The sequence below is a fragment of the Phaethon lepturus genome, unplaced genomic scaffold (genome assembly GCF_000687285.1).
Source record: "Phaethon lepturus isolate BGI_N335 unplaced genomic scaffold, ASM68728v1 scaffold17921, whole genome shotgun sequence".
NCBI lineage: Eukaryota > Metazoa > Chordata > Aves > Phaethontiformes > Phaethontidae > Phaethon > Phaethon lepturus.
The window spans coordinates 57,969-73,511 of record NW_010518634.1 but is presented as its reverse complement, the minus strand read 5'-3'; the positions used below and the strand labels follow the sequence as shown (position 1 = coordinate 73,511).

General features: G+C 46.4%; 1 protein-coding gene across 1 annotated transcript in view; it reads right to left on the bottom strand.

The window, feature by feature from the left end:
• Positions 1-690: 690 nt before the first annotated feature.
• Positions 691-15,543, bottom strand: part of LOC104628278 (T-cell surface glycoprotein CD3 zeta chain-like) — a 56,002-nt gene continuing 41,149 nt past the window's right edge. The window contains 8 exon segments of the mRNA XM_010296805.1: positions 691-723; positions 725-757; positions 2,252-2,293; positions 4,226-4,282; positions 5,299-5,334; positions 6,031-6,114; positions 7,555-7,608; positions 10,300-10,406. Coding sequence (XP_010295107.1) covers positions 691-723; positions 725-757; positions 2,252-2,293; positions 4,226-4,282; positions 5,299-5,334; positions 6,031-6,114; positions 7,555-7,608; positions 10,300-10,406 — 446 coding nt within the window.

The following is a 15,543-nucleotide window of genomic DNA, read 5'->3' as shown; positions in this document are numbered from 1 at the left end:
TCCGCCTTCTGAGAAGGTTACCTGGCTCTTGTTTAGCACCGGGTGCTGGATGAGGGGCAATGCCATTGCTTGCGCTTCTGCTGGAGCTTAGTGCTGGTTTCTGTTCGTACTGAAGAGCTGGCATTTAGCCCCTGTCCTTCGCTGCTGTAACGTCACATCACTTGGCATTTACAATTAAAGAAAAAAGTCATCCCTCACTGAAGCAGTTTTAAAAAGGTAAATTTAAAGCAAAAAGTTTAGCTGGCCTGTGTCAAACAGTCTAAAGATAAATACTACAGGAGACCACTACTGTCCTATCTTTACAAGTTCTTTAAATGCAATGGAACCATAATGACATGTGTTGATACCCCTGGAAGGCAAGGGCGAACTATGGAAACAGCTGTGTTAGGAGGTGTGGTCTCGTCCCACAACACAAATCTTGCAACAATTGGCCTAATAACCACTATTATTTGAAACAACTTTACAGATATGTACATTTTAATAGCTAAAGCTTGCAGTTACATGATTCAGGAGGGAAGGGAGAAGGAACTGACCAAGTCCAGGCACACTCCCTGTGTGCACCAACCAAAGTAGGGTGTTGCACCGAGACAATATACTCTGCTTGTTTTGGATGAACAAGGCTCTCCCTCCTTTCCTTCCCAAAGCAGGTGGGCACCGCTCACCCTCGCCCATCCCCTCTAGGACTCCCACTTAGCGGGGGGGCAAAGGCTGCATTTGGAGTTTTTTCGTAAGTATCCTTGGTCGCTGTACTGAGTCCCTGAAAAAGAGAAAAATAGGCGAGGTACCTGTGTGAGCACTTAGTTCTCCCTATCTGACTGGTCAGGAACAGAAGGGCTGTGACTCAGTAGCATAATTCTAATTTTTTTTTTTCCTCCTACAGAGGTTTTTACTCAGGAGTGTTTCCTTAGTCTTTGTATGCTGTCAATAGCTGTCACTTACCTGAAGCCAAGATGCATCCTGGATAACTGTTATGAACATGTGACTACAGCAACTCATCCTAACTGGTCATGCAGATCTTTAACACGCAAATAAAAGGTACTTTATTCACTCTTGAGAGCGAACTGATGCTAGGGTGACCTTTGACTGCTGACTCAATGAACAGACACCAAATGGTGAACTTTGTTCTCTGGACTTCTCCTCTGTAATTTGGAAGGGAAGCAACTCCAGGTAAGTCGGCAGCAGGGCTTGCAGATGGCTGCACACCCTGGGAAGCGTCCCCTCACACCCCCTCCTGCGGCACAGCAGTCCTCCTCCTGCCAGCCTGCTCTGGTGGGGGTAAGTCAGTCAGCTGTAACGTGCGAGTTGAGTTACAGATCCCTGCTGCAGCCATGGCACCGGCTACTCCAAGAGCAGGGCAGTACAAGACATGGCAGTCGCAGGTCAGCCCAGGAGGCCACAAGAGCAGAGGTGACAGGGGCTTCCAAGAGTGAGGAGTTAGTAGGACGGGTGGTGCCTGCTGGCAAACGTCTAGCTGCCCTTCACTCCTTTGCTATGAGCATTTAGTGGCACACTGAGTACACTGGTAAGACAGTGCTTCTTATGAGCTACCTGTGACTATCTCAGTAGAGCAGGTTTTGAAGAAAGGTGCCATTAGCTACAAATATGCCATGTTACAGGAAGCCTCCCTGGCATGTGCTGCATCAGAAGAACTTTTTAATATGTATTTTATTTTTGTCGTGTTAAGGTGTCCGTGGCAACGTACGGGCTTCTGCAGAAAGTAAAATGCATTTTGAAACAATTACACATGGCAGCCCAAATAAGGCCTTGTTGATGGACTTCTCGCCCTCCGCTATGTGTGTGCGACACCAACCCCCACCCTATGCACTGGAGGTGCTGCCCAGTTTGTGCTCTGTAGGCTACAGCCAGATGGGCTGAACCACTGATGCTTTGAGTGCCAACAGCTGTGTGGCAACCTGAAGGTTTCAATTTAGGCAATAAACAGTTCAGACACAGAACTGTGTGCATTATCTGCCACGGTCAAAAGGTGGTTCTCCAAGATGTAGAACTGTAGAAATGGTTCCTACCAGAGCAGTTAAACAAGTCTTCCTGCCAGTTGTATTTAGAACATGCAGCCACTTTATCAAAGTACCAGCAGTCTGGTGTTTGCCCTGAATCTGCATAACTGTCCTCGGAAAGGTGCTTTGAAAGCTCTGCTTCATCGTGCCCTGCTAACAGTGCAGTTCGGTAACTACAGGCTACAATTAAGCCATCCAGATACACGAGGGGAGAAGCTGCTGGATGGGTTGCCTACCTGGTAGACACCTTCGTTCCCTTTGCCTCGCCGCCTCTGCTGCTTTGGGAAAGAAAAACAAGCATAGATTAATGGCTGCTTTCCCATTTATGCAAAAGGAAAGAAACCCCTGCCTTCCCTCTTCCGGTACTGAGGGTCAGCAGCTGTGCTTGGCCTGGAGGCCCTCTGTGCAGGAGGGAAAGCAACTGCCAAGACTGGACCGGCCCAGACATGCTGCAAGGGCTGCGAAGGAGAAAATAGTGGATTGGAAATAAAAGGAAATTATTTTGGTTTGCTGACATATTTTCCTGTCATAGTGTTATAATGCTGCTATTTCTTTGATTTACTGTATGTATAGAGACTTGGCAGCATTCCTGTAGATGCTGATTGTTTTATAAGCTGAAGGCACACGTGGAAGCAACTGGGTTGTATTTTTTGAGTTGCTGCACATCAGCTGGTGTCCAAGGGACTCTGCCCTGTATTGGACAGACACGGGTAAGTAAATTCTCCAGCACACAGTTGCTAAGTTATCTAGACGTTCAAAGGAGCTGCAGATAAAGCTGGCCGAGGACAAAGTCACACAGGATTCAGTAAAATAGGTACTGGGAGTGTCATGGTACAAGTAGAGCACACAGAGTCACTCAGACCAGCCAGGTATAAAGAAAAACCTTCTTCTTGAACCTGCTTGCTGCTGCGTTCCCAGGGGAGCGGGGAGTGGCCGGGCAGAGCAGCCAAGTTGTGCACGCGAGTGCGATTTCCAGGTGAGAAGCAGGGACTGCAGAGCTTACAGGCCCCTGGACGGAGGCTGGCACATCATGGCTTGTCACAACTGCCTCACCGCAGCAGAGCATGACTGCATCCCGACCATGCGGCAAGGAGTAGTGCCTGCCACAATTAAAATTGCAGCAGCCTTGTTAAAATGATCCTAGATCTAGAATGAGGCAAGGAGTTTGGTGTTCCCATCCCTGTCCCCCCAGTGATAAGACACGTTCATAAAAACCTGGTGTAATTTTATAAACCCATAGCTCGTAAACCGAGCTTGACTATGGCAGAGGGGCATTAGTATAAAAAAGGGAAGGGGATTAAATGCCAGTGTTGCTTCAGCATTTCTCAACTCTAAACTTTGTTTTGAAATGCCCCTTTTTTCACGTTTCAGAGGGAAATGAAAGATTATACATGAGACACTTTAATGTAAAATAGAACCCGTGTAGGTCACAGCAGTTTTTCATTTTGCCATAAACAGCATCCACAGATGGTTTGTTTTCAGCACAAGCTTCCCCCCTGCCCCCGCAGTTGGTGCACAGAGCTAAAACTCTGTTTGCTGCTAGCTTAAGACATGATGTGTTCCTTCTCAAACATTTGAGAGTGGAGGTGGAGGAAGGAGAATGTTTCCCCCATCGCTTCTCTGAAGACAGGCACGAGGAGGAGCTTGCAAATGCTTACTTGTGCCTGTAAAGCAGACCAGCCTCGACAGCCCGTGGAGGGGAACCAGTGAACCTCCAGCTCTAAATTGCTGGGGAGGAACGTGCTCAACTAATGTGAGTTGCTGGGCCACAGACGTTGCAGCACTTGAAACCAGACATTTCCTTCAACTATTCCTCACCCATCTCATACCCTCTGCTGCCTCAGCTGGGGCAGCCGTCAGAATTTTTCCTTCCAAAAGTTAAAATGTTTTCCCTTGACATTATTCGATCCACCCAGAGACACTGCTGGTGTACGGGCTGTGTTTCTAATACTGATGGGACAAAGCTAACTCTGTGATCTCCACCTTGTTTTATGGCTACTGTAACACTATAGTTACATGTCTTATTTACTGCTGCACCAAACACACCAGTTACTATGGGAAACAGGCAACTGCTCAGCTGTGCCTGTATGTGCTGTGCAACACCGGGACTTCCTTGTGCAAGGCCGCTATGTGCAGCCATGGCTACTGCACTGTAAGGGGGCGGCCATGAAGAATCCCAGGCTTTCACCAGGAATGAAAGTAGAACTCACCTCTCCCTTCATCCCGATCTCACTGTATGCCTCGCCCATCTTGTCCTTCTGCAGCGACTGCAATTTTGGCGTGTTACCAGAAGAGCCAAGCCAGCCCTGGGTGACTGCACTCAAAGCCTGTGCTTCTGGGGCTGCCTTGCCTTCAAGACTTCCATAGATTCCAGAGAAGGACGGACAGTGGTGGGACTTGACTGATATGCATTTAAGTAGATGCTACACATGATCAAATCTGCTTAGCATATCAATACCACCTCATCTCCAAACACTTAAATTAATGAATATAACTGTACCTTCAACCAAGTGATTTATCTAGACTGGTGCCAGATAGTACAGTCAAAACTCTCGAAGGAAAAGCTTTAAGCAGCATTTGCTCAGGAGACAAACCCGAACATGGAGCTCAGGCCCAGAGAAAAGGGAAGTCTAACACTGCATTGTGATGGTTAAGAAAGAGGAGCTTTTCCTGCATCTGGGGAAGCAGTTCCCAAATGCTTATGACCGGCTGTGATCACAGTATCTGATTCAATAACAATGAAGACCAGCCTTGGAAACAAGTTCATTTCTCAGCAAGCACCAAACACGCAGAAAGACCCGAGTTAAGGTATGAGCATTAGCATTCATGTGTCCATCCTTTGGAGTACAGACCACCACATTTAGCCAGAGTTAAATCAATTAAATCAAGAGCTTCCTAAGCAGCCATTCTAAGATGCACTGGCCTTTGTCAGAGAGCAGTCAGAGCGGCTGGAGAACAAGCACATAAAATACTGCAGCATCAGTCACGTGGGATGATGTTTGGTTAGTCACATATGGCTAACATAAAGGCCTCAGCAGGTTATCTTGATCCAAATTCTTTTCCTCATCTGACCATGCAGTCAATGTTTTTCTCCTGTCACGAAAAAGGGAGCAGAAATTTTCTAGCAAAACGGGGTAGAAAGGAAGAGAAGTCTTTGAAAGCAGCTGTTAAGTTTGAACCAAAGCTGAAATTGGGTGGTGGTGGGGGAAAGTTTCCTATTAAATAGAAACTCCTATTTCCAGCCATCCCTCCCTCTCCTCTCCCTCCAGCTAGCTTTACTCACAGTGTAGACGGTGTCCTGAGGGTTCTTTCTTTTCTGCTGTAAAACAAAAGAAGAAAGTTGCCCACGTGTTGCACTTCCAGCATCCCCCACCACCTTGTATGTGCCTGTGCATTTGCTCTAAGGCACAGCTATGGCTCTATGGACCTGCCGTGCTCATTACAGCCCATCTTGCCTCCCCCCGTAAGGCTCTGTTAAGACAATTTGTTCACTGGAAAATTAATTCAATTTTAATAATTGATAAAACTTAGCTCTTCTCTGCTCAATCCCTACAGCTGTCAGCTGCAGGCAAGCCCTACAGGCCGATGCAGAAGGTTTCCCCTCCCTTTTTCTTTGAAACTGTTGATCTCTGCCGCAGAAAATAGTTGTTTTGGCTGCTGCTTTACTTTGTTTGGCGGCATCACGTGCAGCGAGCTCTCATAAAACACCCACTCCTGCCTTGCCTGCTCCACATCCGCCCCAAGGTGGGGTGTCACTTCCTATTCTGAGTGGCTGCAAGCTTGCAGCAAAGTGATGGGGGGCACGAGAGGCAAAGATCAAAGGGGAGGGGGTAAGGTTTACTATTGTCCTCGCCACGCTGCCAGCTGCCTGAGTTACTACACAGATTTTCCCTCTCCAGGAAGGCGCTTGCGCTTAGCAAACATGTGATGGCTGCCTGCATGTCTGAACAGTTAGACACGAGAAGGAAAGGAACCAGATTAAAGGAAAAAAGCTGCATGTGTGGGAGGAAGTTACCTGGTGTCTCCCACCCAGCTCAGGGTCTGCACCTCGCTTTGCCCCCAGAACATCATATTCATCTCTGTGTCCACGAGACAGTTTCTGAAACAAGAAAGCAAGAAGGAGTGATGGACATTATGATCATGAGAAAATAGAGCTCGACTTAACACAGGGAAAGAAAGGGAACCCAGCTTGGTGTACAACTTAATGAGTACTGTAACTGAGCTAGAAATTACTTTTATCTCTTAATGCAACGTCAACAAAAATTCCTACGACTAAGCTGTGGAAATGACAGAGTGGTCTGTGCAGCACAAAACTGCAAGCCATGGCATCAGGAACATTTCTAAAGTAGAAATGAGCTGAAAATGAGAGAGCATGAGGGGGAGGGACTTTCATGCTTTCTCTCCCACTGGTGGGTGAAGATGCATGAGCTTCATTTTTCTTGCAGAGCAGCTTGTCTAAATTTGCATCAAGAAGCTACAGAAATTTTATGCCCAACACATTTCTTAGCTGGGAAAGGTTACCTTGGAAGAGGGGAAAAGAGAGATTTCAGGTTACAATAACACAGCTGACAGAGTGCTACTGAAAAGGTGACAGGCAACACTTCTTAAACTGAAAAAAATGCATTAGTGTTCATACTTTGCACAGTTAAACAGTAGAACTCATCACAGGATGTGGCTATGGTCAAAAGCGTGAGAAAAAAAAAGTTAAAATCAAAAGACAACTAGATATAGCAAAAAGCAAAAATAGCTAGAGTTTAATGCTGCCATGAGTGAGCAATTTAGCTAGGAAGGACAGACAGGATCTCGTCTTTGTCCTCTTTCACTGCCTGAAGAGCCGTCTGATGCTGGCTATGATCAGGGCACAGTAGACAGGTACACCTCTGGCACGATCTGGTACAACAGGTCTTGCTGTGGGGCAACAGGAAAGCGCAGGGATGAAGACAGCTGGGCCGTGGTGACTCAGGCTCCACGCACTTGATGATACAAGAGCTACAGTCACCCAAACTCAGGAAGGCAGCATTCCTGGGCATTTGCCCTTTCTCCAGACCACATCAAACAACATCGGCAACGGGGTGGTGGCATGCCTGTGAGTCACCCGAGGAATTGCAAGAGCTGCAAGCCAACTGCAGAAAGCCGGGCGAGGAATTGGGGTGTGCACATCATATGTAACAGTCTGGTGTCTGCGCACACACACACACACAGAGCTCTGGCAGGAGCGTTACACGGTGCAGCACACTGAGCTGCCTCTGAAACGGTCTGGGTTCCTGGTGTACCTTCAGCTCAGTGGATCAAATCAGGAACCTACAGCCCGTATATCCATCTAGCATCCAGCCAGATAAGCGACAACAGAAGCTTCCCTTATCAGGTTTTGTCTTTCCTCCTTACAACTGTGCTGTGCTGCACACTTGGGTATAGAGCTTTCATTAGCTGGGTCACACAAAGTTTTTCTGATCCACAGGCAATTCACTGTCTGTAAGCGCCCAAAAAGTTCTGTCTAGATAGCAGATTTGAAACCAAACAGAAACCAGTAGTTACTTACGTTATACACATCATCCTGGCCTGGTCGCAGCTGTGGTTCAGAGACCTGGCTAAGCTGGAAGAGAGACCATACTGTGAGCAGAGAGACAGGGGCTCCATTCAGTCTTTTCATTCCCTTTCTCCTACAAGTTACTCGCCCCAGAAACAAGGCAACCCCTAAGCTGCCACCCGTGGCACCGATCGGGCTACAAGAAATACAAACCACTGCTGCACTGGCACTTTTATCCGTACGCCAGGTTGCTCTCAGCAACCAGGTCATTTTACTTGCACATAACACAGCTACTCAAAGCATCTGTGGGTTTTTTTTTTTTGTTTTTTTAATCTCCCCCACTGATTTTGCAGTCCTATTCTGTGCATATCACAATCGTGTGTTATCGAAAGCTACTATTGGAAGTAGCTCCATCAGGCTATAAAATCACAATCGCCGCCTGTGTTAAGAAAAACTGGGTATCTGGGGCTGCAAACAACCAGAAGCACCCCCCGAGACTCTAGTCTTCTAGCAAAAGTGCTGCCTGCAAAGTTCCTGGGTGTCCTCAGCTTCCGAGGGCGCAGGGGAACCCTGCACCCCTTGGGAGCGGCACCTGGCTCGTGGGGCTGCGGTGCCACCATGGTAAGTTGACATGACTGGCAGCTAATGAGTAGGTAAAGGATTTCCCTTCTGTAGCTACTCTTTGTCTCAGCTTCTTACGTTATTTATGAGCAGTCAATTGCTAAGCCAATCTTTCAGAGAAATGGGCAGTTTTAGGTCAGTGAGAGTAGCTACTTTGTGTTCCAGTCTTTTTTTTTAAAAGTGACAAACTATATTCTGCATTGCTTTAGTTTTCTTGAGTTATTGTCATATGTTAAATTCTTTATTAAAAGTAACTTTCTAGCTAGGTTTGCATTTAGGCATAGCATAAACTTGACTTTTTAAAGATCATATTTGTAGTAATTACAAGTTACCTGCTCCACCCCTTTCCCTGTGAAAGTCTCATTATCGTCTCTGAACCTTTGGCGGGACCAGTAATATACCAAGTATCTAACCCACGTTTTTTGCAACAGAGCCTAAATGTTCATGTGGGTTGGCCCTGTGCTCCATCAACAAAAAGCTCACAACAGAGACGAGGCTGTGCCCTTGGCAAAAGCCTCCACAAACAATTCCTTTCGCCAGCAGGTGAGGTGGGAGATATGGCACAGCTTGGAAGATTTATAAAATAGTCCTAGGCTTGGGACAAGACAAAGACCCCTTGGAAAATGCCCCACCAGCTTCTCGGTGCTTTATGGTGTCGTTTTAACTGCAACGCCTCTGCTGCTTTCAGCTGCAAGACTCCAGCATAACCACAGGGATGGCTTTCCCCTTCCTCCTGCTGCCTTCCCTCCCTTACTTGCTGCAGCTGAACACTACGTACGTTACCAGCAAACAGCCTAGGCGCACCAGGAGGACAGCAAGTGCTCCCAGACCTAAAAGCGAGGGACACTGCCTCTGACCAGGAGCCATTTCCAGCTCCAACTCTCTCCCTGCGGGGAGCCCCAGTGGGAGAAACTGCATGAGTTTCTGCCCCCGCAGCAGCACGCTTGAGAGGGGCTTGGGTGGGGCGCAAGAGCGGCTGGCAAGTGTACCAGGGCTGCGGCAGCTCCCTCTGCCATGTTCACACTCCTCCTCAGATGCTTTGCTGAATTCTCCTTAAAACTATCACACTCTCACCCCGCAACAGGTGGGCTCGTCCCTCTAGCAGCCTCAAAAAGACTTCAAGTCCCAGAGCAGCACTTTCACCTGCGGTCAGGATTTACACTGGCAACAGAAAAGGTTCCTCCTTTGCCATTACTGAGTTCTGCTCATTTCCTCCAAACAACCCTCTCTCCCTCTGGGTTCAGCACTGGCTTTGCAGTCCTGAGAGAAGATCCCACTGCAGAGCCGGTGGGGCACCAGCAGCGGTGCAGCACCACCCCGTCAGGGCTCCTCCTGGTGATCTCAGCCGTGACCTGGCAAGAAGCAAGCAGAGATCCTGAGCGCAGCAAGCCTGTGCTTCTGGGGGAGGCTGAGCCAGGTGGACAGGCAGTGGCCAAGACACTTTTTCACCTACTCAGGCTTGGCTGAAAGCACCATTGCATTGGAGTGTCCTGTGCTGTGCCGCTCCTATGATTAGCAGAGCTCTCAGCATGTACATGCCCAGAAATGTACATACGTTATGTTATATTTTTCTGTGGAAGTGCACCAAAGCCACTAAGTGTCTCCCTGGATGCTGAGCAGCTGCTGGATGGTAGCAACAGCCCACCAAGTTATGTCCATCCTGTAACCCTGACTCATCTCCTGTAGTTGTTGGGGATATATCATTTGCATCATCACCCTCATACTGTGAAAGATGCCTGACTCCTTGAGACATTTTAATACAAGCTTAGCATTTATTCTAAATTTTATATATATCTCCTCCTCTCTTTCCAATGACCAAGCAGCAGGAGAAACCCCATCATTGTTGATCAGAGTTTCCCACCTACAATACAGAATCTCTGACTACATCCATAACTGCAGCATAAAAACACTCTCATATATTCTCTTCCTCTCCATTCATGAACCTTCAGAAAGAACTCCCCCAGATTGCTCAGGTTGGCACCAGAAGAGGAGGAGAGTAAAAAACCAAAAAACGGGGGGGGGAATTAAAAGCTCTTATTCTAAGGGACATGCTTCCTCTCCACCCCCCACTTCCCAGCTCAGCCCAACTTGCTTACACTACCAAAGCCAAATGCATCAGTGTTTGGATAGACTGACCTTTGCTTTCACAAAAAGGGCTGTCATGACAACTGCATAAATGAAGAGGAATCCATCCAGTAGGTAGCAGAGTCTTGGGTCTGTCAGTCCAAGAACTGGTACAGCATCTGTACAGAAACATTAGCTGCGTCAACAAACAAGGCCATTTGGATCAGTGGGTGCTTGACAGCATAAACGTGTCAGTGCTGCATAGCACTTCACGAAAAAATAGCCAGTATGAGGACAAGTCTGTCTCTTGCAATACTCATAGCATTAATTAGGTCAGAAGGGACCACTGCGGGCCCAACCCTCTCTCTAAACAGGGTCAGTTAGGTCAGGCTGTCCAGGACCTCATCCACATGAGTCAGAGTAACTCCAAGGATGGAAATGTTTGTAACCTCCCTCAACCAATACAGGACATTTTACCCAGAGTTTCCCACGCTCAGGAGGAAGCACGGAGATAACCAAGGATCGTAACACTGCAGTTACTGCTGTAACAAGACAGCCTCACACAGAGTGTTTGTTTTTTGGGGAAACCCAGCAGCATCTCCTGCAGGGATTCATTACTGGGCCCAGTCAGGGACTCCTTCACCAACTAAAACTTGTGTGTGTGTGAGAAAATACGTCCGTTTAGACAAAATTTTCTGTTAAATGGAAAGAAAAATGAACACCATCATAGTCAGCTGGAGATGCAGGCTGAAATCGCTACTCTACTTTATTCAAAAGAGGAACTTGAAGATGCATCTCCCAGGTTATATACTGTAACTGTAAAGCTGCAGTGTCTCCTCTGTGAGGGTTCTCTTGGGCTCACAGTTTTGAGATATTGGAGACCGTTAATCATGAGAAGGGAACTATAGGCAGGAGAGACAGGCTTTTAACCCCATATGTCAGGACACATCCATGAGATACCCATGAGACACCCTGATGTGCTTTCAGTTTGAAAGGAAGGTTTTAAACCTGAATTCCCTGCACAGGAACCTCAACTGCCTCTTGTTGGATGGATTGTAGCCAGAAGATTTTTATTTTTTATTTGTTTTTAAAAGAAATGTTAAAACTTTTCTGTGGGAGAAAAATCTGCTACAACCGTAACTGAGAGCTCGATAAAATTGTTACTCAGAAGACACTGATGTTCATTTCCTAGTCAACATTGCATATGTTTATACCCTGACTGCATCAAGCAGGGTACAGTAATATTGTTGGTTTTCAGCAGCTAAAACTGATGAAAGTGCCCCTGTATCAGTTCATAAACATGTATTAAGTTTATAAATGTATCTAAAAAAAACCCCTCAAAGTAGTTCAGGTCAAGAAGCCGAAGTAACCATAGATCCAATATGCAGCTTCTGGTCCACCCCCAAAGGAAAAGCTGTGTTGCAGTTATTAAAAAAAAAAAAAAAATTCACTTAAAAATGAATCTGAGATATGCTTTATAAAAAGAATTGTAGGGAGTTCAAAAGAGAAAGACAAGAATGATCAAGAGCCTGTGAAGCCCTTCGATGAAGATAAATTGAAAAGAATTGGTATGATTCACCTCCTTCCTAAGGTGAACAAAGTAAGGCAATTCTTATTAACCACATGTGATGGAGGGCAGTTGAACCACTCAGTGCAGCTCTTCGAGGTACTGAGTTACTCCGGTGCTGAGAGCAGGACCATTCTGCGTGCTGAGGTTTCTCTTTGGCCCATTGGGCCATGCTGAGGATTTCATTAGAAGAAATTTGCAGACGACATTCAAGCAGTATGCACTCACCACCGTGAGGAAGTCTCCTTCACAGAAATAAAGTTAATGATGATGGCCTGTCACACTGCTCAAGTGTGCAATTTGTATAAAGCATAACTGAAAAGTGGTGCCTGGATACTTGGTAATGAAATTGTAATTCTCAGGCAGAGGATGATACAGTCACTGTTCCCACTGAGAGCCTAACACAGTCAGAAAAAAAAACATTTCCAAACAGTAGATTTGTTCACTTGTCTGAAATTGGAGTTCACGTTACTTTTTTGTAAATCATGTGTTTAGAAACAAATCCATGGAAATAAGATTAAGATACTAGATGATTTTCCTTCTTCCCCTCTTATTTTCTATTATTTTTAAAATAAGGTTCAAAGCACTTTATAAACAATAACCTTCACCACATTTTTTTTTCAGGATTACAAAACCTCATATCCATGGGGTAAATGGAGAGAGAGAGATTACATTTTTTGGTTTTTTTTTTTGTTTTGTTTTGTTTTACTTTTTTAAATTATTTTTATGTTATTTGCCCAATGTTGTATATTAAACCAACAAAAAAGCTGAGATTAACTTCCTAGAGTTTTTCTTCTAAACAGTTACAGGACATTTTACACCAGAGCTGGTTCAACACAAAACCAGCTTGAATCACATTAGATTTGCTAGCTAAAATGCAGCACCAGGGAATACAGCTATGCAGCATCCAGAAGCAATTTGTTTCTAGCAGTAATTCAGCTGCTTTTACACAGTGCAGCAGTCTGCCCCAGCATACTCTGGCCTCAAGCTGGATGCATCCAGAAGCAGCTCGGGGTTTTCCAGTGCTGTGCCCAGACCAGAAATACAATGTAAGGAAGGTGAGAAACCCAGTGCAGAGCCAGGAAGCCTGGGGGTATCTGGGATGCTGCTGAAGGCTTTGGAGATCCTGGCCCCAACTCCCGTGTTCCTGTACCAAAGCAGGGTGCATTCACACTGTCATCTCAAGTCCAGTATTTCTCCAGCATTAATAAACTCTTCAGACCAGGAGCTCAAGTAGGAGACGTAGAGGACTGCGGAGAAGTCAAGAGTGCAGGGAACTTAGCTGTAGCTCCATGTCAGCCATGGTCAACCTTGGCTGACTCTGTGGAGCCGCCCAAGTGCCTACACGGTGCTGATCTGGGGCAGCCTGGCCCCTGGCACCCCAGGTAATGGATTAAAGCTGTTCAGTGAGGGAAATCCTGCTAGACATAGTCTGGCTCTGATGGCTCCTGGAAAAATACATATTGAGACAATGATTGAGTCCAACATTTAGAAACAAACCAAGAAAATGAATTAGTTCATATCTTTTCCTTCCTTAATATGTTTGATTTCTGTATTCTTTATTTAAAAAAAAAAGGTAAAAAGTACTTTCTAAGTAATAACCTTTGCAACAGCTTTCTGGATTAGAAAGTGAGAGAGATAAAAAGACAAAATATACAAAGCCTATTGAAACAAAGGTCAGAGAGGTACAAAGTGTAATGAACAAGCATTCGTTAAAACTGTTTTAGCATCTATTCATGTGAACAGGACCAGTTTAGGTTTTTAAATTGCTAGAAGGGGGGTTACTGCCTCCTCAGTATTTGCACAACATGCACAAACAGAAGCCCAATCCCTCAGTGATCACCAAAACGCAACGATACTCTCTGCCCCTCATCAGCCCTGAGCTGTGGTTTGGGGGGCTGAGGCCAAGGTCGCACTGCTGCAGTGGATGGGCTGAAGAAAAGGTGATGGGAGCTGTGCAAAGCCAAGCCTGCCAGGCCTGAGAGAGCAGATGCACTGAGCTGCCTCACGCAGAGCAAAGCACAAATAATAAACATTTCACGGATAGTTCCCACTCTGTTAACATTATGGATTAGCCAGCACCCGCCGTGAGTAGCACAGAACCTTTTCAATAAGCATTTACCAGTGTTTTACCAGTCTAAATTTCAGTAGTCCAGTTAAATACAGCAGAGTTTTAAAGCAAGATGTCTAAGTACAGGCACATGGCACAGCTAGGTCACAGAATGGCAGGGAATGTAATTACGTTGCACTGTAAATGGTGTCAAGCTTACTGCTTAAACGTGGCTGGGACAAACAACATCTCTCTCTCTGGGCATCAAAAAGGAGTTGAGTCACAAGCCAACATCTAGATACACAAATGCACAAGGGCTTAAGGACGAGGTCAAAGCGGTGCTCCTGCTCGGGAGGGAAGCAAGCTCTGCAGGAAGAGCAATTAGGAAGTTTGCACTTACTCTTGCTTACCATGTGCTCCTATGCAAGTACCTGCACAGTTAGATCTCCCACTGCACAGAGGGGATGACACCTACTTGTGGGCCACGGGAATGTTAAGGAAAACCAGAAGCGAACTACACAAATTACAGCATTATGTAGTTGGGTTTCTTTTAGGAGTTTGTACAGGAGAAGCTATGGAAAGCTTTGTGCAAGGAGTGGGCACAGGCCAAGGGCTGGCAGAGCCACGGCAGATGAGGTGGTGGGAAAGGAGACAGGGTCAGTAAGAGGGGCACTGCTGCATTTCATGACGCGGTTGCCGGTCCTTCTCAATCCCAAACCCCAGGTGCATGCCACCACATTTGGGCCTCTTTCCCAAGCTGCGCTTCTGCTGCTGAGAAGGTTCTTTCCATCACCTCCTCCTTCTGGAGCCTGCATTTCTGTTCCCCTCTTCTTCTCTCCTCCTGCCCAGCGATGCAGCCCTGCTCTCCTCTGTGCACAGGCGCTGGTGTTGCTGCATGTCTGTGCACACACATGCCCGGACCCTGGGCTCGCACACCTCCCTCGTCCCCCTCCATGCTCACACCCCCGGAGCAGCACTGCCAGCAGCCCTGCAACAACACCCTGAGGCCTTTTGCTTTTTAAGGTATGGGGAAAAGAGGAAAGGAGAGAGAGAAAAGAGAAGAGAGAGAAAAGAGAAGAGAGAGAAAAGAGAAGAGAGAGAAAAGAGAAGAGAGAGAAAAGAGAAGAGAGAGAAAAGAGAAGAGAGAGAAAAGAGAAGAGAGAGAAAAGAGAAGAGAGAGAAAAGAGAAGAGAGAGAAAAGAGAAGAGAGAGAAAAGAGAAGAGAGAGAAAAGAGAAGAGAGAGAAAAGAGAAGAGAGAGAAAAGAGAAGAGAGAGAAAAGAGAAGAGAGAGAAAAGAGAAGAGAGAGAAAAGAGAAGAGAGAGAAAAGAGAAGAGAGAGAAAAGAGAAGAGAGAGAAAAGAGAAGAGAGAGAAAAGAGAAGAGAGAGAAAAGAGAAGAGAGAGAAAAGAGAAGAGAGAGAAAAGAGAAGAGAGAGAAAAGAGAAGAGAGAGAAAAGAGAGAGAGAGAAAAGAGAGAGAGAGAAAAGAGAGAGAGAGAAAAGAGAGAGAGAGAAAAGAGAGAGCAATTCACACCAACTGGTAGTGACAAGCGAGTGAGAAAAAACCCTCTAGCAACAGACCGACAGCAACCCCGGTAGCTGAAGGAGAGGAAGCCCGGGGGCCAGCAAGGGAGGCTGCACTGCGGGCACCCGCCTCGAGAGAGGCAAGAAGCCTTGGGGGGGGCAGTTTTGGGGGGGCG